The sequence below is a fragment of the Budorcas taxicolor genome, chromosome 19 (genome assembly GCF_023091745.1).
Source record: "Budorcas taxicolor isolate Tak-1 chromosome 19, Takin1.1, whole genome shotgun sequence".
In the NCBI taxonomy this organism is placed as follows: Eukaryota; Metazoa; Chordata; class Mammalia; order Artiodactyla; family Bovidae; genus Budorcas; species Budorcas taxicolor.
The window spans coordinates 20,349,535-20,370,075 of NC_068928.1; the positions used below are offsets into that span (position 1 = coordinate 20,349,535).

At 49.1% G+C, this 20,541-nt stretch overlaps 1 protein-coding gene across 1 annotated transcript; it reads left to right on the forward strand.

Moving 5' to 3' along the window:
• Positions 1-1,755: 1,755 nt before the first annotated feature.
• On the forward strand, positions 1,756-13,963 carry PIPOX (pipecolic acid and sarcosine oxidase). Its single transcript, XM_052658757.1, has 8 exons — positions 1,756-1,869; positions 3,115-3,263; positions 10,947-11,160; positions 11,444-11,626; positions 12,180-12,332; positions 12,720-12,878; positions 13,466-13,541; positions 13,833-13,963. The coding sequence occupies exons 1-8, from the start codon at positions 1,756-1,758 to the stop codon at positions 13,961-13,963; spliced, it is 1,179 nt and encodes a 392-aa protein (XP_052514717.1).
• The last annotated feature ends 6,578 nt before the right edge of the window (positions 13,964-20,541 follow it).

The following is a 20,541-nucleotide window of genomic DNA, read 5'->3' on the forward strand; positions in this document are numbered from 1 at the left end:
TAAGCAATTAGACAGGAGCCTCCACTCGCCACAACTGGAGAAAGGCCCGAGTACAGTAATGAAGAGCCAGCATAGCCAAACATAAATAAACAAAAAAACCCTGTTTTATTCTATCTCATGATTTTGTAGGTCAGGAATTCAGATGGGTTTTGGCTAGATGAGTCTTATGCTCCACGTGGCATTAATTGGGTCACTCAGTGGTATTTAACTGGTGGCCAGGGTGGGCTGGAAGGTCCAAGATTGCTTCACTATTTTCTAAAGAAACTATTTATTTATTTGTTTTTGGCTGCACTGGGTCTTTGTTGCTGCACGTGGGCTTTCTCTAGTTGTGGTGCACGGGCTTCTCATTGCAGTGGCTTCTCTTATTGCGAAGCACGGGCTCTAGAGCATGGGCTTAGTAGCTGCTCTGGGGCATGTGGGATCTTCCTGGACCAAGGATCGAACCAGTGTCCCCTGCATTGGCAAGGGGATTCTTAATCACTAGGCCAGCAGGGAAGTCCCAAGAATGCTTCACTCTTATGTCTGTCTCTCCATGTAGTCTCAGGGCCTCTCCATGTGGTTTCTCCAACAGGATGGTTGGGCTAACATGGAGGATCCAAGAAGCTGCGTTTAAGGCCTGGGCCGGAAAGTGTCCCCGTGTCACTTCCTCTATATCCTACGGGTCAAGCTGTCACAGAGCCTGTGATGGGAAGAGTGACCAAGAAGTGGGGGCCATCTTTAATGTGCCAAAAGTGGGGATAAAAATATCAATATTTACATCTAGGGCTGTGAGGATTAAACTAGATAATGCATGCAGAGGCTGATTCACCATGAAGCTAATGAAACTTCAGCCACGGGGCTCCTTAATTGCACGATCTTTTCCAAGTCTTAGGAACTAATTTTGTATTCACAATTTTTCCTTTCGTTTTCTTCAAGAGTCCCCCCGAATTGTATAAGAATTAGGCCCTACACAGTCTGGCTGTGTCCCAAATGCATTTAGCATACTGCCTGGCACAGAGGGAGCCCTCACTCCAGGGCCCCTCATGTCCTAGGCTAGTGCCTGGTCCCCTTCTGTGTCTCCAGAGAAAGCTCTTCCTTTTACTCTGTCCTTTCCATTTGTTCAGGATCATTTCCCCTTCTCCTTTTTAAAAGACGCAAGTCAGACACGCTGAGAATAATTTCATAATCACGAACCTGCCCTTCCAATTGGCCCCTGAGCCTACCCCCTGACCTCACCACCCACCAGGGAGGTGGGTCTTACCCTGGGCATCGTGCCAAGTTCTTAGCCAGGCCCTCTAGAGTCTCCAAAGGAAATCAGGCTGCAGAGAGGGAAGACAGCAGGGGGAGGCAGCAGTCCCAGTGCCCGGCTGGGTCTAGGAGGCATTGAAATTCCAGGGCCGGAGTCCTGAGACAAAGATCGTAATGAGACAGGAAGGTGGCATAGGAAGGAGTCCATTTGCATGACAATAATTGAGCCAAGAATAGAAAGCTAGAGGGATGCAAGGGGTGAGGCTGGCAGCTGAGCCGGGCTAAACCTCACAAATCAGACTCCCCAGCTCTGCTTTGCAGGGGAGGCGGGGGCTGAGCACGGTGCCAGGCTTTGGGGGTTGGGAGGAGCGGGGCGAAGGCCAGGGCCCAGGGGACTGTGGGAATGCTGACCAGGTTGGACTTTGCTTTGCTCCTCCTCCTTGGGGCTGGAGCCTGCCTCCACCGGCCCTCTCTGATCGCTGAGGTCTCTGTGGTCTCTGAGGCTGTAGGGCTAATTCAGCGGGCAGGATGGCTGCTCAGAGGGAGCTCTATGACGCCATTGTGATCGGGGCAGGCATCCAGGGCTGCTTCACGGCATACCACCTGGCCAAACACAGCAAGAAAATCCTCCTGCTGGAGCAGGTACCGTGTCCCCTCTGCACTCCTGACCTCAGGGACAGTCCCTTTCTCCTCCCCACCCCCCGCGCCCCAACCCCCAGAGGCTTTTCTGGAGCCAGCAGGTGGTGGGGTGGAGGACCTGATCATCACAAATCAAAGGGCCTGGTCATCACAAATTCTGTGCTGTGTGAAGCTTAGCTGTCTGGTGTGTTTCATGACAATGCAAAGACAGTTCCACCCTCCCTAAGACCTGCTTTGGGTTTCTAGGCACATTTCTTCCTTTTGCTGCCTCCCAGATCCTGTCCTTGACCAACAAGTGTCCCAGGCCCCATTCTCTACCTTCTACCTACCCAGGATCCTCTGTGCCAAAATGGCTGCTCTGACCCAGAAAAGCAATCAGTTCTGCTTTGGGTAACCTTAAGCAGAGGTAATTCTGCCTGAAGGCAAAAACTGATTAGTCCGCCTAGGAGGTAGGGTTTGTCCTGGCATATTTCTGGCCCCTTACCCTGCAACCGAGCAGCGGCTCCTGTTTTCTTCTATCACCTCTGGATAATAGCAGTCTCCTTGTTTGATACACAGGAAATGAGGCTTAGGGTTTTTTTTCTTCCTTATAGAAAAGTGACCCCATGAAGTGCAGTCTACTGGCCACTGCCCATGTAGGTAGGCCCTGTATATCCACAGGGTCCTTCCCAGGGCAGATCCACCCAGCCCACCTTCCCAAGGTTTCTACCCTCCCGTTCTACCTGCATCTATCCAGGATGTTTTTGGTTTACTCTTCTTGGTAATGAGCTGGATTGGTTGGAAACCTTCATTTCTCGATCAGTTTTCTCAAAGCCTGAGGGATTCCTGGTCCAACCTCCAAGGAAATACTCTGTCTCTTGTTAAATCCCAAGATAGATCACTTGTCCTGAGCAATCTGAACTACAGAGAAAGAGTCAGCATCAGTTTCCTTCTCCATAAAATGAGGAACCTAGACTAGAAAGATCTCGAACCATCTTTCTAATTCTGCTTCTCCAAGAGTCTAAATGAAGGTTGCAACAGGATGACTGAAGATTAACTCACAGAGGGACTTTGGGATGCGAATGATGTTAGCAAAAAGAAGGCATGAGTTAGAGCTACTGAAGAACTTCTCTTCTGAAGTCAAGTCAGTACTTGGCCATAAAGGAGAAATATTTGAAGGATAAGCACTCCTCATTGACAGCACATGATTAGCCGGCTCCTAAAGGGGAGGGGTGTCAGCTGCAGCTGTCTCTTGTTCTCCATCTCCAGTTCTTTCTCCCGCACTCTCGAGGAAGCTCCCATGGGCAGAGCCGGATCATCCGAAGGGCGTACCCAGAAGATTTCTACACCCAGATGATGGCTGAGTGCTACTCCATGTGGGCCCAGCTGGAGCATGAGGCGGGAACCCAATTATACAGGTTGGGTTGGTGGGGGAGAATTCCTTGAATCCTGGGGCTTGGCACCTGGGGGTGCTTTTACCATAAGAGGGGGTGGTGCCAGGAACACTTGATGTGCAACAAGGGACACACAGGGTCTCGGAGGTGTTGGATCCATGGAAGCATTCTGCTTGCTGTCACCATGCCACGGGTCCAGCTGGCTCCGGCCAGGCTCTGAGTTCCAGGGCTGGGTTCAGACCATGTGCCCAAGGCTTGCAGAGGTTGTTTGGGGAAAGCTGCTGAAAAGACACTCAGCAGGTGCCCAGAGCTAGAGTGTGTATCTACATTTCCGTGAAGCTGACAGAAGCTCTATCAGGGCAGGGATTGAAATAGAGGAGAAGAACTCTGCTTGATTATTTTTAATTAAAAAAATAATTATTTATTCGGCTGTGTTGGGTCTTAGTTGCATCATACGGGATCTTGCGTTGCTCGTTGCAGCACGTGGACTCTAGTTGAGGCACGCAGGCTCAGTAGTTTTGGTGCATGGATTTAGTTGCTCCCTGGCATGTGGGATCTTAGTTCCTCAATCAGGGATCGAACTTGTGTCTCCGGGATTGCAAGGTGGATTCTCAACCGTTGGACCACCAGGAGTCCCTCTGCTTGATTCTTTATATTCCTACTAGTATCACAACTTTTCATGCTGGGTCCTCACCCTTAGAACAACCCATATAAATCCATTTCATTTTTCTCTGCATACCTCCTCCCATGGGAACAAATGGCGATGCTCCTCAGGCTGCACTGCTTGCCACGGAGGGAGCCTGCAGCTATTTCCATGGGAGCCTGATGCTCCCATGTCTTTTCTGACCCTTAAGATCCGTCCCCCAACCACGACCTTTCATACTCATGAGGAAGAAGGCAGACAACCCAGGAGGCAAAGAGAAGTTTTACCACCCGCCATATCATCCTCCCACCTTCTCTATGGCTCTTAACTGAACTTCCTACAGAACCACTGCTCTACCCTACAGGGTGGCAGTTATTTTAATGGCCAGGAACCAAGAGGTTACTGTTCTGTTGCAAAAACACCATTAACTTAAGAACAAAGTGAAATCCATTATGCAAATACAGCTAGGGCAGCTAATTACAGATTGATTCCAGAGGCAGCTAATGCACCCAGCACCCCAATAAAGGAGCATGTCTTGCTGAGGGGTGGCCTGGCAAAGGGACCCCCCTCTCCGTCAGCCATCTGTGAATATTGCTGAGTATCTTGTGCTGAAAGATCTGCCGAGGCCTTGGAGGGCACACTTCATCCCAGAAGACAAGGAGGCAACTGAGAGATGTTTGGAAAGTGGAATCTTTCAGAGAGGAGACAACTCTGGAGTCAGACAGGCTTGCATTTGACTTTGTGCTCTACCTCTTACCAGCTGTGTGACCTTGGAAAAGTTTCTGTACCTCTCTGCACCTCATTTTCTCTTCTAGGGCTTTGTGAGAATTAAACGAGACTCTTACGAAATACTTGGCACTATGCCTAGCACCTCTGAATACAAACATGGCAGTTCCTTCCAGTTATTCTGGGTCAGCTACATCCTATCTCCATCGAGTAAGGGGGGAAGAAATGCAGGAGGAGGCAGATGGGATGCAGGAAGCATGGACATCAAGGGGAAGGGCTGCTGGAGAGAGGGAAAGGGACCGTTGGATAGGAGACTCATGATCTCACAACCCTCTTTGGCAGGAAGGCAGGAATTTGGAAGGGCTTTGGAATAAGGCAGGCCTGGCTCTAGATATCAGTTCACTCTGACATATTTAGCTGTGTGGTTTGGAGCAAGCTGTCTAACCCCTGTGAGACTCAATTTTCTCATCTGCAAAATAGGGGTAATAATATCTATTTCCTAGGTCTGTTGTGAGGATAAGTATGTAAAGGGTTTAGAATGCTACCTGACAAATCACCATCATCATCATCACTGCATGTTTTAGTGCTTATGATAAGAAGCTGGGGGTCCAATGGCTAAGACTCTGTGCGCTCCCAATGGAGAGGACACAGGTTTGATGCCTCGTCAGGGGAGATCTTGTATGCTGTTCAGCCAGAAAAAAACAAAAAGGAAACTAAGGCTGTTCTAAAAGTACCTGATCCATGTTAACTCATTTAATTCTCCCCACAAACTTATGAGAGGGTTGCTACTGACCAGTCAAGATCGTAACCAGTAGTGCAATTCACAGAATTACTCAACTTTCAGTCTAGAGCAGAGTTTGGCAAACTTTCTGTGAATGGCCATATAGTAAGTTTGCAGGCATTGCAGGCCATATGGTCTCTGTTGCAGCAATTCAGTTCTGCCAGTTACTCAACTCTGCCATTGTGAAAGCAGCCACAAATAAAGTGAAAGTGAAAGTCGCTAAGAGCTGTCCGACTCTTCGCGACCGCACATAGTCTGCCAGGCTCCTCTGTCCATGGAATTCTCCAGGCAAGAATACCGGAGTGGGTTGCCATTCCCTTCTCCAGGGGATCTTCCTGATCCGGGATTGAACCCGGGTCTCCTGCACTTCAGGCTGATTCTCTACCATCTGAGCCACCATAATACGAAAACAAATGACCATGGCTGGGTTCCAATAAAACTCTACGGACATGGAAACTTCACATAATTTTCAGCTCATGAAATATTCTTTTGCTTTTCGTCAACCATTTAAAAACTTGAAAACCATCTTGGCTGTGGGACAGGCATAAACAGGTGGCAGACCTGATACAGCCCCTGGGTCATATCTTGCTGGCTCCTGATTTAGGGGATGACAGAGGATGAGATGGTTGGATGGCACCACCAACTCAAAGGATAAGAGTTTGAGGAAGCTCAGGGAGTTGAAAGGAAGCCTGTTGTACTGCAGTCCATAGGGTCACAAAGAGTCAGACATGACTGAGCAACTGAACTGATAGATTGATTGATTTAGGAAATACCACAGACTACTTACCTTGTCCATCTCTTGTCTCCATACAAGTTCATGCCTAAATTATCCCAGGTCAAAAGGTTGCTCTGTGTGTGCGCATGTGCTCAGTTCCTCAGTCGTGTCTGACTCTTTGTGACCCCATGGACTGTAGCCCATCAGGCTTCTCTGTCCATGGGATTTCCCAGGCAAAGAGTATTGGAGTAGGTTGCCATTTCCTTCTCCAGGGGATCTTCCTGACCCAGGGATCGAACCTGGGTCTCCTGCATTGGCAGGCAGATTCTTTACCAGTGAGCCACGTGTGAGGCCCAGGACATATCCTGAGATATGGGATATGCCATTTCCTTCTCCAGGGGATCTTCCCCACCCAGGGGTCGAACCCAGGTCTCCCACATTGCAGGTAGATGCTTTAACCTCTGAGCCACCAGGGAAGCCAGGACATACTCTCGCCCCTCTTAGAAGACTATCTACCCGCTTTCCCTGCAAAAAGACTCTTCCTATGCTTCAAAGCCCCACTTACAGAAAATGAGGAGTGAAGTGAATGCTCTTTGAAAAATCTTTAAAGTTCTTTATAGTGCTAGGTTTTATTATTGTGTTGTGTTGTTATTATTAACAATTTCTTCCTTACGGCCAACCTAATTTACCCAGGCAGGCTAGTTTATTTAGTTCTTTTACTCAGAGCCACAGAACAGATACTTCCCCTTCCAATTCCTTGATCTTTTGTTCCTAATTCTGATTTTCTAAATGATTCATCAGCTGTGTGGTTTTTATTCTCCTAAGTTCTTCTGGAAGAACTAGCACAATATCATAATTGAACTGATAGATACAAACATATTTACTTAATGATATTTGATGATGATTGAAAAAAAAAGGCCTTCAGGAGTTGATAGTTAAGGTGGTCGTCCAATTCTTTTCATTCTGTTCTGCCACTTTCAGTGACAGTGGCATACTGAATATGGGTGGGCTCCGGATATTTGCATATACTCCGGGAACAGACAATGACACGTGTCAGATCACAAGGTCTGAGTCTTTTGTGATGGGTACAGCCAGGATGCTGATACCCAGAGCAAATCCCAGCTCTGTGGCCCATCTCTTTCCTGCCCCTGCCTTCTCCCTTTGAGTCCTACTATCTAGCTCCTGACCCGGGCTGCCCCTGCTTAGCTGACAATATCAGACAAGATCACAGCCGTAGGCAGTACAGCTGCTGGCAGAACCTGGTGGCCCCCTCCGCAGCTGCTGCTTCCCATGTCTGCAAAGTGTCTGGCTTGTCAGCCACATCCCCTCCCTGGAGCAGTCTTTGTTAACCAATTCCACCTCGGCCCACTGAGCTGAAGATGAAACACCAGGAGCTCCTCGAAAACCAACAAAGACAGCAGCCATTACCAAGTCCTACTGGAGTCCCTTCCCCAAGGTGACTCTCAGAGCTGGCTTGCTGGTACTTTTCACCCAGAGGGGGGAAGCTGGAGCTTGGAATGGGAGATGGCAGATGCATAGAGAGCTGTCTGCCCCTCCCAATTCCTCCCAGCTCCATCCTGCCTCCTGTCCTATAGTAGTAACTGGTAAAAATCCCTCATCACCAATTCCGTCCATCACTTCTAAGGCTTTAATAGGGCCACAGAGAAGTCAAGGGCTTCACTGGTGGCTCATGCAGTAAAGAATCTGCCTGCAATGCGGGAGACCCAGGTTTGATCCCTGGGTCAGGAAAATCCCCTGGAGAAGGGAAAGACTACCCACTCCAGTATTCTTGCCTGGAGAATTTCACGGGCAGATCCTGGCAGGTCACAGTCCATGGAGTCGCAAAGAGTTGGACATGACTGAGCAACTCACACACTCACACACACATACACACACAGAAGTCAACAGGCTGCTGGGAGGAATCTCTTCCTAGCACTGGATCCAGCTAGGGTTGGGAGGAAGGCACAGTTTAGCACCAAATTCTCAGCACTCAGTTGATGGTGTCCTGCGACTTCGGAAGTGAACTGTTTTCAGGGTTCCCTGGCACCCAGCCTCACTTCAAGGTGCCGTCTTTCTAGACCAGCCCTGACTACTCCCTGACTACTCATTTCCTGGTCTTCCTTTTTTTTTTTTCTGGCCTGTGAGATCTATGTTCCTTCTCACCCTCTTCCTCCCAAAACTTGGTAGCTGGGATCTGAGCAGAAAAAGAGGAAAGGGAGGCCCAGAGCATGGGGGTGAGAAATTGATGCAGAATGAGCAGACTGTTTATTGGGATCTAGGAAAAGCCATTAAGAAAATAAGCACTTAAATGATTTTCAATCTGCCCATGGAAGTCATCTATCTTCATACTGGGGGAGAAAAAGCCCGTTCTCCAATCCCGGTTTTGATTGACTGATTTCCAATTCTCTAAACATTTCCCACAGGAGACTCTCACCTATCTCCCATAATGACAGGCCTTTGCATTTCCAGGCAGTGTTTTACATTTATTTCCGATTTGCTCATAATGGTCAAAAAATCTCTCTCCAATCCAAGGCATTTCTCCAGCAGTGCATGGTTTCCCTCGGGCCAAATAGCTCAGCTGTGATCCACGGAAAATGAGAATTTCCCAAACGCATCTTTGGACTAGGGGAGGGTCCGGCACCTCAAATTCAGATGGAAAATTTCCCACTGTTAGATCAATATCTGGGCTAAGAAATAAATGCCACAGGGGCAGAGAGCTGGAGCAAAATGATTACAATCGGCACAATTACATTCACCGGCAGAATCAGCTCGCTGATTACTCTTAGGGATGGGGTGCTCCTGCTTCAGCCACCACAGGACGGCTTGGGAATTAGAACATCACTCAGCATTTCATAATTTGACAGATTTGCCAGTTGCCTTGGCATGAGTTCATTTCCTCCATGCAGTACATTCCTGTAAGAGGAGTTCTTATTTCAAGGAAGGAAGGAAGGAAAGAAGAAAGAAAGGCAAGAAGAGAAGAAGAAAAAGAGGGTAAAATGAAGGGAAAGTAAATCTCAGAATATACGAGAGACCAAGGCTGGTACGTTGCAGGCAGAGGTTAAAATATGCTGCTTGGGAATTTCCGGGTCAGGGATCTGATATTATGACTGCTCAGGTGAGAATGAAGCCAGGACTTAAGCAGAATTGTAGCCAGCCACAGCTTCATGGGGTACAAAGGGCTCAAGAACGTATGCTTGGGTGACTTCCTTTTCCTGTTGACCGAGGAGTTTACTAGGCGAGTTTTCATTACCTGAAACCCAATCTGATGTCCTTCTGGGGCCACAGGAAAAGGACTGTCTGCTGACAGGTGGGGATTTCTACAGCATCTTCCCTCTGCCAAGCTGAAGAGGCAGAGGCGCTCAGCGCTTTCTCATCAGTGGTGGATGCTGAGTAGGCGGGGGCCATGGCAAATGGATTGGGCACGCTGCGAGGCTCTGTGTACTGACACCGGCCCCAGGGCCCGCTGTGTCCCTACCCCCTCCCAATCTTCTCTTTAATCCCCCCAACCAGATAATGTGGGATTTGGAAGCATGTAATATCCATGAGACTCCATTATAGGCTATTACGAGCTTTATATACAGTACCTGGGGGATGTGTCAGGCTGATGCTTGTCACTGTGGCTGCTGGAACCAAGAGGGACTACAGAAGTGGTCCCAAGGGCCAAAGTGACCCTTCTATTGTTTTTATCAGTTTCCACAAAAAGGCAGCTCTGATCTCTGGTGACAGAGAGTTGGAAAGCACTAAACAGAAACGGCTTTCACTCAGAGTAAGAAGCATACAGGGATGTACAGGGAGAAACACAATCACCGAATCACTGAATTAATTCCTGGAGCCCTAAGAGGCTATCTACTGGGGTTTCTGCATGAGGGCACTATTGGCATTTGGGTGGGATTTTCCTGAACATTCCAGGTTTAATATCCCTGGCCCCTGCCCACCAAATGTGAATGGCAACCCCCGGGTATTGTGACAAGCAAAAAAACAAAAACAAAAAAGATCCAGGCCATTTCTACACCCTCTCTGATGTGAAATCTCTAATAGTCCAACAGTCATGCATTACAAAAGAGGAATCTGGGGGTTGGCTCAGCAAGCAATCAGAGCAAGGATACAGAGAGGATGCCAGGGCTGGACCTAGAGCCAGATCTCCCAACTTAGGATCCTTTCCACAAAACAAGCAGCCTGAGGAGGAACCAAGAGATAGACACACAGGAAGGGATAAAACATGATACGCCAAGGAAAAGGGACCGCGAAAAAAACAGCAAGGGGTTGGGGAAGGGAAAAGAAATAAAGTTGTTGTTCAGTCACTCAGTTGTGTCCAACTCTTTGAGACCCCATGGACTGCAGCACACCAGGCTTCCCTGTCCTTCACCATCTCCCAGAGCTTGCTCAAACTCAAGTCCATTGAGTCAGTGATGCCATCCAACCATCTCATCCTCTGTTGTCCCCTTGATCTCTGAAGAACAGAGATCAAAGCAGTGAGTAGGGTCAGGGAACTGGAGGGAGGGGAAGAAATCTTACCAGATTCATTCAACCTTTACCACTTTATAGGTGTGGCAATAAAAGAGGACTTAGGATCTCTGTCCTAAAGGGCAGGGTGGATCCTGAGGAGGGAAGATGGAGGGACAAGCAAACCAATAGTGACAGCCAAGATCAGACTGAGGGATGGGCTGGATACCAGCTCAATACTGGGACTCTCACAACAGAACAGAGATGTCTCTGCCTGTTTTCTGAATGTGAGGCCAGGACTTCCCTGATGCCTGGCCCCGGACCCTTGCTGAAGAATGACAGAGAAAGAAGGGCCCAGATGCAAACTCTCACGTAGGGGTCTTTTTTTCTTTTTAACAGGCAGACTGGACTACTGCTGCTGGGAATGAAGGAGAATCCAGAATTAAAGACAATCCAGGCTACTTTGTCGAGGCAGGGAGTGGAGCACCAGTGTCTTTCATCTGAGGAACTGAAGCAACGTTTCCCCAATATTCGGTTGGCCAGGGGAGAAGTGGGGCTCTTGGAGGTGTCCGGAGGAGTTCTCTATGCCGACAAGGCGCTCAGAGCCCTCCAGGTGACATGGTGGATCGTTAGGGGCCACACAGCTCCTGCTCTGGGCATCCTGGGTCCCCATCAGCCATCCCCTGACCCCTGGCCAGAGGAGCGCAATCGCCCTGCTGGTTCTAGTCTTGACTGTGGGGGCAGGGAGATTTTAGATATGCTATTAGGCCTGGACAATACGGGTGAGGAGGTCTAGAGCCTGCCCGCTCTTTTCTGCCCTTAGTGAAGGATTTTTTGTCCACCAGGGTGAACCACATATAAAAATGATTCTTCCTTCCCTGTTCCTGCCCTTTCAGGATGCAATTCGAAAGCTAGGTGGCATAGTGCATGATGGAGAGAAGGCAGTGGAGATAAAACCAGGGCTACCAGTCACGGTGAAAACTACCTCCAGGAGCTACCAAGCCAAGAGCTTGATCATCACGGCAGGTCCTTGGACCAACCGGCTCCTCCGTCCCTTGGGAGCTGAGCTACCTCTCCAGGTAGGGGGAACTAGAAGCTTGGGAGGTCGTGTTTAAGAAAAGTTGGACCTAGAGGGATTGGGCTTGAATCTTCCACCTGCCACGTGTTAGTGGATGACTTTGGGCAAGTTCATTCACCTCACTGAACCTCAATTTTATAGCCTGTAAAATGGGGACTAGGGCTGTTGGAGAATTAAATTAAATGATATATATAAAGGCCTTGAGACTTCCCAGGTGGCACAGTGGTAAAGAATAAGCCTACCAATGCCGGAGACTCAGGAGATGCGGGTTCAATCCCTGGGTCGGGAAGATTCCCTAGGGAAGGAAATGGCAACCCACTCCAGTATTCTTGCCTGGAGAATCCCATGGACAGAGAATCCTGGGGGGCTATGGTCCATGGGGTCGCAAAGAGTCGGACATGACTGAAACAACTTAGCATGCACACACACAACACAATATCACATGTAAATGACACAAAAACTGAGTGAAACAAAGATGGGTGAGTTGAGCAGGGCATCTGGAGGACCCCAGAATGTTCTCCTTTTCATTTCCCACTTTCTCTTCCTGCTCCAAGACCCTGCGGATCAACGTGTGTTACTGGCAAGAGAAGGTTGCTGGAAGCTACAGTGTGTCCCAGGCCTTTCCATGCTTCGTGGGCCTGGGCTTAAGCCTGGCTCCTCACCACATCTACGGGCTGCCCTCCAGAGAGTATCCAGGGCTGATGAAGGTGAGGGGAGAGGTCCAGAGAAGGCTAACAGGGTCCCATGCAGATTTGGGGCGGCTACCCTAACTTCCCTCTCAATGAGCTCCCTCAGACCCCAGTGAGCAGCAGCAGGAACCAACTTCACTATTCAGTATGTGCCGCACGAGACTCCCAGCTGTCCTGGGGCCCAGCAAAGGGAGCCCTTCCTTTGTAAACAGAGGGTTAGCCGGGGAACGGATGGCTAGGCAACCTTGTGTGGCAACAAAAAGCATCTGACAGGACTGGGGAAGGCTGGAGTGATGGCTGCGGTGCCTCCTGTGTGCAACCTGCCCCCCACCATCTCCTGCCGGGCTGGGGGTGGTGTGCAGGAAGCCGGCCCTTCCAGCTCAAACTGCTCTGATTGGGAGCCAGGTCTGCTATCACCACGGCAACAATGCAGATCCCGAGGAGCGGGACTGCCCGGCAGCTTTCTCAAACATCCAAGATGTCCACATCCTGAGTGGTTTTGTCAGAGATCACTTACCTGACCTGCAGCCTGAGCCTGCTGTGATGGAGCACTGCATGTACACGGTAAGTGTGGGGGCAGCCGGGCCGGGCCCTCCCACGGCGCTGGGAGCAGGGCAATGGGGCAGACTGGCCTTGCGCGGCTTGGGCCAGACTTGGCCTGACCTCTGACATAGAATGTGACTTGAAACAAATGAGCTCATTTCTGAGGGTCGGCTCGCCTCCACCCGAGAGGGCCCATTAGAGGTTATTCATATTCCTTTTCATTAGGAAACTAGGCTTATGTCTGGCAGTCCTTCACTATGTTTCCCAGAAGAACTCTAAAAGAGTTTTTGGCAAGATGTTCTAGTTGAGCAGGCCTTGGGGACAAAGAGAAGAGACAGATGTCACCAGGGCTGGAGGCATCTTGGCTGAAGTTAGTTTACACACATTAACTGAGCACCTACTGTGTTCATAGCTCTGTATGAGAAGAGACAGATGGACAAATGAGAAAGACCTGCGTACCCCAGGGCACTGGCATGCAGAAAGCACGCCTGTGTCCTGTTCCCATTCTTTCTGGAAAGAAATCCAGCCGAGTGTCCTCCCTTCTGAGCCTGCAGCTCTTCTTCCTCCTTCTATCCTCAAAGGACACAGGTGTGATTGTTTCTTTCTAGAACACCCCCGATGGGCACTTCGTTCTTGATAGACACCCAAAGTACGACAACATTGTCATTGGTGCTGGATTCTCTGGTGAGCCTGAGCGAGGGAAGATGGGGTGCCTTAAAGTTGACCTCAGTGCAAGGCAGAATGGTGTTTTTCCTGCTTTAAGCTGATAAGAGAAGGGCCAAAGTCCAGATTGTGAGTGTATAAGGGGGCTGAACGGGGCTGTCAGAGAATAAGGGGTGCTCATGGTGGGAGGCACCTTCTGCCTTTGGGGTGCAACCAGTGGGAATGTTAGCCCTGTCTGGGGACTGTGTAGGGGACTTCCAGGGAGCCCAGCTCTTGTCTATGATGCCTGACCACCTGTTCTCCTTTCCCTAGGGCATGGGTTCAAGTTGTCCCCTGTTGTGGGGAAGATCTTGTACGAACTAAGCATGAAATTAACGCCATCCTATGACTTGACACCTTTTCGAATCAGCCGCTTTCCTAGCCTGGGCAAAGCCCACCTTTGACCCCTGGCCAGCAGCTTTCCTTCTGTGCCCAGGAGTTGGAAATAAAGCTGGGAAAGACATCTAAGAGGAAGAAAGAGGCTGTGGGAGGCTATCCTTTTCTCCTGCCTCTCTTCAGTCCCCCATAAACACCAGCTGATTGAACGTACCTTCTTTCTCTGGCCAGCTCCCTAATCACACACCACTTTTTTGCTTCAGTTCAATCAGATATTCTATAATCACAGAGTGCCAAGGACCTTGGAGGTGGATGTCTCAGTAAGGAAGGGGCATAAGGACTGGCTCAGGAGACCAAAGCAACTGTTAAAATTCTCTTCACTGGCGCATTTGTTGAATTTCGGATAGATCTGACGAAAGTTGCCTAGGGGAGGGTAAACAAGATGGTCTGTAGACCATTCATGCCCTTGGAGCTCCTTTTCATAAAACTAGAGCCATCCTCTATCACGAACCCCCACAAAATGTGGCTCGTCGTGGGTACACAGTAAATGTTTGTTGAAAAAAAAGAATGTGTTGAACAAACAGATAAGTAAATGACTGCCTTGCATGAAAGCCTGTGGCGGGCTTTATTTTCCATGTGACCTTATTTCTTACAGAATTTAATTGTCTGAATTAGCACCACCGAATCCATTACCCCAGGACTCCTTAGGGTCTTTATCCCCTCAACGCACCACACCCTCTTTCTCTAGATTCTTTGTCTGGTTCTCATCCTCTCATAAAGATGCTCAACTCCCCAGTCTCTCATTAAGGTGTATTGTCAGGTCTTTATGAAGATGGAGCTGTTCTACCAGAAAGGAAGAGAGAGACACACTCGCTCAGAAACCCTGTTCAATGTTTGAATGTTAAATGTGCCATTTTATTATCATTAGGATTGCTCCCACTTAATGAAACAGCATTAACACCGAGTCGGCTGGCCTCCTTGCACTAATTGCTTTGGAAGGAAACAGGCTCATAACTGCCCCAGGGTGGGTGGAGGGGTGAAAGGTGTAAACAGAGACTCAAGAAAGGCTGAGCGCATTCTGATGAAACCAAAGCAGGAGGATCTCCAGACAGGGGCCCCTAGGACCCAAAAGAATAGGAGTTAACGTGCTCTGGGGAGAAAAAAAAACAAAACAAAACTGGGACTGGGTGGGGTGGAAATGTTCAGAGGAATCCCTGAGCGGGGAGGAGTGGGAAATGAGAATCAGAGTAAAAATATTCTCAATGGAAAAACAACACAGAGGAAATTACTCTTCAATTGCCGTATGGGCCTAGGCACATGGATTAATGCTGATTTCTCCTGGGAATTATAAAAGCTAGCCAGTTGGAATGGAACACATTTCCAACTCTGCTTTTTGGGTGCTCTCACTTGGTTTCCTGAACCACAGCCTCTAAAAGGCGGGGGGCGGGGGGGGGGGGGCGGGGATAATCATATCTGTAAAATGGGAATGATATTACATCTCATGGATCAACCTTGAAGACATAATGCTGAATAAAATCATCCAGACATAAAAGGACAAGCAGTGTATGATTCCACTTGTATGAGCTACGTGTGTGTGTGTGTGCGCGCACGCTCAGTCGCTTCAGTCATGTCTGACTCTGTGACCCTATGGACTGTAGCCCACCAGGCTCCACTGTCCATGGGATGTCCATGCAAGAATACTGGGGTGGGTTGCCATGCCCTCCTTTAGGGGATCTTCTTAATCCAGAGATCAAACCCGAGTCTCTTGTGTCTCCTGCTTTGGCAGGTGGGTTCTTTACCACTAGTACCTCTTGGGAAACTTCTGAGCTACTTAGAGTAGTCAAATTAACAGAAACAGAAGGGGGAATGGTGGTTGCCAGGGGCTGGAGAGAGGAAAAAGGAATCATTGTTTAATGGGCACAGAGCTTCAGTTTGGGAAGATAAAAAAGTTCTGGAGATGGATGATGGTGATGTTTGTATAAGACTGTGAATGTATTTAAATGCCACTCAACTGTACACTTAACATGGTTAAGATGGGGGACTTCCCTAGTGGTCCAGTGGCTAAGACTCCAAGCTCGCCAGTGCAGGAGGCCTGGGTTCGATCCTTGGTCAGGGAACTAGACACTGCTTGCTGGAACTAAGAGTTTGCATGTGGCAACTAAAAGATCTGCATGCCTCAGCTAAGACCTGATGCAGCCAAATAAATACTTTAAAAAAATGGTTAAGATAGTATATTGTATGTTATGTATATTTTACCACAATTTTAAAAAGTGGGGCCCTTCCCTGGTGGTCCTGTGGATAAGAATCTACCTGCCAATGCAAGGGACAAGGGTTTGATCCCTGGTCCAGGAACATTCCGCATGCCATGGAGGCAACTAAGCCCGTGTGCCACAACTACCAAGCCCATGCTCTAGAACCCATGTGCTGCAACTGCTGAAGCCTGTGCGCCAAGAACATGTGCTCTGCAACAAGAGAAACCGCTGCCATGAGAACTCCATGCACCGCAACAGAGTAGCCCCCACTCACCACAACTTCATTCACACAGCAACGAAGACCCAGCACAACCAAAAATAAGATAATAAACAAAAATGTTTAAAAAGGGGATAGTAATACTGACCAACTCTAAAGGAGTGTGTGAGGATCAAATAAGGTCATTCATTCCACACACAAATATTTGTGGCTTCTGTTCTGTGCCAGGCACTATGCCAGGCATGGTGGATGTACCTATGAATAAAACAATTGATGGCAATCTCTACTCTTGCGGTGTTTACAGCCCAGTGAGGAGAAGACATGTAGTTAATGCTTTCGTGCTTGTGCTCACGCTCAGTCATGTGCAACACTTTGTGACTCCATGGACTGTAGCCCTCCAGGCCCTTCTGTCCATTGAATGTTCTAGGCAAGGATATGGGAGTGGGTTGCCATTTCCTTCTCCAGGGGATCTTCCCCACCCACGGATCGAACCCACGTCTCTTACATCTCCAGCGTTGGCAGGCGGATTCTTTTACCACTGAGCCTCCTGGGAAGCCTATGTAAATAATACATATGAATAGATTGTATTGTACATTAGATGGTGACAAATGTGTTGGGGGAAAAGCAGAGCAGAGTGGGGAAGATAGAGAATGCTGGGGGAAGGCTTGCCCTTTTGGATGGTGGTCAGGGTGAGACTCACTGAGCAGACTTGGAGGAGAGGGAAATGCGTCAGGCAGATACCAGGATGTCTGTAAGAGCACATGGTGAATTGTAAAGCAAGGTATTGTGTTATTACTAAGAGAGAGATGAGGTACAGACAGGGACCAGGGTAAGATCCTGCCAGCTCCCCAGCCAGCAAAGTTGGGGAGAAAGGATGCCGGGGCTCTCTCTCTCCTTGTTCCACGGCTGCCCTCCACTCCCTCTGCCTCTGCTTCTCTCAGGGCCACCCTCCTCCCCCAGCCAGCTGCTGCAGCTCCCCTTCCAAAATATCTAGTCTTATTCAGCTTGCTGGTGACAGCGAAAGGAGGGGACCAGTGTCTAGAGGAGGCTGAGAAAGGACAAGTGGGGGACGCTGACAAGCCCTGCCTGAGCTGGCGAAGGCCCTTTACAAATGAGCCAGGGTGTCCTAGAAACAGAGTGCAGGCGGGGGCGGGGGCAGGGGCGCGCGGGTGTGTGTGGGAGGGGTGAGGTCAGGGCAGAGTGGAGAGAAGCAGGAATTGGAGAAGAGGAGGCTGGCAACACGCAGGCCAGGGAGGCAGGCGAGCACCTGCAGGGATGTGCACACAGCCCAAGTGGGAGGAACTGAGTATCTCTCATGGGGTGTGGGCTGGGGCCATGGAGGGGAGGAGAGTCTATGGCTATGGAGTAGAGGACTAGCCCTCGTAGATGGGCTCGGAGGGCCAACTTGAGGGTTTTAGTAACACTGAAGGATTTGCCAAGCAGACATGCCAGCATTATCTCTCTGCCTGCCTTCTGCTTGAGCGTGGCCAGGCATCCACTTTCCGGCAGAAACCCTGCCTATCTTCAAGATGGGAGAAAATCAAAACAAATTGGGCAGGCAGGAAGAGACCTCTGCAAGGGCAACTGGGGTCCACATGAGCTGCAGGGGAGAGATAAGGGCAGCAAAGAGAAAGAGGCCGGCATGGTTGCCAACCAGACTAAGGCAAACAGAGGCAGGCTAAAAATAGATTGGGGGTGGGGAGGGAGGAGAGGCAGTCCAGAAAAGAAGGGAAAGCACAGGCAATCGATGCCATTGCGACTCTGACCCAATTCTTCATCTCTCAGCCTCACCATCTGAAAAATGAGGAGGTGATGGGGGAAAAGGGAAAGACTGGTACAGAGGGGAGTCAGGGGAAAGTAATTTGAGTCCTGAGACCTAGGCAACTAACTGTGCGGTACAAATTAATAGTGCCAATGTGGAAAAGAGAAGGTATGTGGTGTAGTTGATACAAGTGAAAACCTAATTGGAGTTTGGTTGGGTTTTAAACCACGACAAGTTTAAGGTCTTAAGGAGTGTGATTCTACTTCGGACTGAGGTTCACCTGCTTAGAAAGGTAAGCAGGAGAACAAGATGGCGGAGGCCACGGATACATCAGGAATACACCTTCAGACACAGAAGTGCACGCAGAACACCAGCTGAGAGCAGACAGGAGTACCCGAACAGTGAAAAAGAATATACAGAACCACGCAAAACTTGAGATCAAGCCCTGAGCCTTTGGAGTGGGAGCACTGACTCCAAGACCCTAGACTACCAGAGAACTAACCCTAGGGAGTATCAAATACTGAGAACTCACACAAAAGAAGCCACTTCAATACAAACTCCAGCATCACCCAAACACCAGTAGCACCCTGTGCAGGGCGCCTCAACTAGACAACAAACAAAAATAGCAAGATAAGAGGAGGCAACAAGGATGAGCTAATACAGGGACAGTAGGCTGGAGTGACTTGACGCTTGCATTTTACTTCTCAAAAGAGTGATTAAAAGACTTCCCTGGTTGTCCAGTGGTTAAGACTCTGTTGTCACAATGCAGGGGGCCCAGGTTCAATCCCTGGTCAGAGAAATAGATCCAACATGCCGAAACTAAGAGTTTGCATATCACAACAAAGATTGAAGATCCCATGGGTACCAACTAAAACCTGGCGCAGTTAAATAATTTCTTTTTTTCTAAAAGAGTGAGTAAAGAGAATTTGGTTATTGGGTATTCTATTTCAATGATGGGCTTCCTCTTGCTTGCAGCAAGAGGGATTTAGGTTAGACCTCAGGAAATCCACCCAATCACTAAGTAAACAGATTTGTGAGATATTAAAACATGTATATAAGCACTGTTAGGGTTATCTTTCCTTGGAAATCTTTAGAAACAAGAAGTCCATCTATTTGGGCCTGTATAGTCTTACCTGATGGGCTTCCCAGGGGGCTCAGTGGTGAAGACCCCATCTGCCAATGCAGGAGACTTAGGAGACATGGGTTCGATCCCTGGGTTGGGAAGATCCCCTGGAGCAGGAAATGGCAACGCACTCCAGTATTCTTGCCTGGAAAATTCCATGGACAGAGACGCCTGACAGGCTATCGTCCACGGAGTCCCAAGAGTCAGACACGACTGAGTGACTGAGCACATACACAATCTTGCTTGAAGGCCAGGACCTCCCAACAAGCCTCAGGAAGACTTGTGGCTAGAAAGCAGGTAGAGTCTGAAATGAGGTTCTGGGCGAGGCGAATGAATGTGAGCTCCCGAGGGGGAGGGGAGGCAGAGGGCGGGCTGGATCTGTCAGGCAGGAAGAAGCAGCGGGGACAAGGGGCAGCATTCTAACAGGCAGGACCCAGTGGCATTTACATAACTTTGAATAATGAATAAGCCCAGCTCTGGGGCTCCAAGTCAGCGTGTTCATCTGCATCTTTATTAGGCTTTATAAATGATTCAGCTCCCTACCCCTTCCCCCCTGCCCCTGCCCAGCCTGCCCCAAGCATCAGGGTAGTTGATTGCTCATTATTTTAGACTAGGTTTGTTTCACCAACAGTCAGTGAGGCATGGAGCAGGGGGACACAGGAGGGAGGAAGAAATCTGAAAGGCGGGGCAGAGTGGAGGGGCAGGGTGGGTGAGCAGAGGCAGGAAGACGGCTATGAATATCGATGTGGGCATAATTCTCTAAAATGCTCCTAGGGCCAACATCTTCAGGAGAGAAAGGTTTCTTAGACTCCCCCAAAAGTGCTGGGTTCAAGTCCCACTCAGTCCCCAGTTTCCCTTACATCTGCTGCCAAACCCCCAGCAGGCTTCTCTCTCAGCTCCAATGCAGCACAGAGCCACTTGAGCAGCCAAATGAGAACTGCCCCTAGGGAAGTTCTCACTTTTTCCTGAGGCAGGAATTTTGCTATTTTCACACAGACAAAAAATCTGCTATGCTTGCAAGGCAAGAACAGACACCAGGCATATTAGGAGAGAAAGTGGTAGGAACAGGCCTACATGGTACGTGAATCAGTAGAGAAAAGGAATTCTTGTGTCCATTGAGAGTTGGAGCCCACCTGGAAAGAGGAGCCTGGAAAAGATACACCTCCAGTTTAGGCATGTGAATGCCGACTGCTCTGGTCTATTGGCTGGAGGTGGGAGAAGGAATTGGCAGGAAACTGGTCGTGGGAAAGGTAAAGCATTTCTCAACCCTGGCTGCACATTAAGAGAGCTTT

What these genes read in the sequence shown, in the direction of transcription:
- PIPOX (XM_052658757.1), top strand. Translation starts at nt 1,756, where the DNA reads ATGGCTGCTCAGAGGGAGCTCTATGACGCCATTGTGATCGGGGCAGGC. An exon ending in AAATCCTCCTGCTGGAGCAG is followed by an intron (nt 1,870 to 3,114) that starts GTACCGTGTCCC and finishes CTCCATCTCCAG; the next exon opens with TTCTTTCTCCCGCACTCTCG. An exon ending in AGTATCCAGGGCTGATGAAG is followed by an intron (nt 12,333 to 12,719) that starts GTGAGGGGAGAG and finishes ATTGGGAGCCAG; the next exon opens with GTCTGCTATCACCACGGCAA.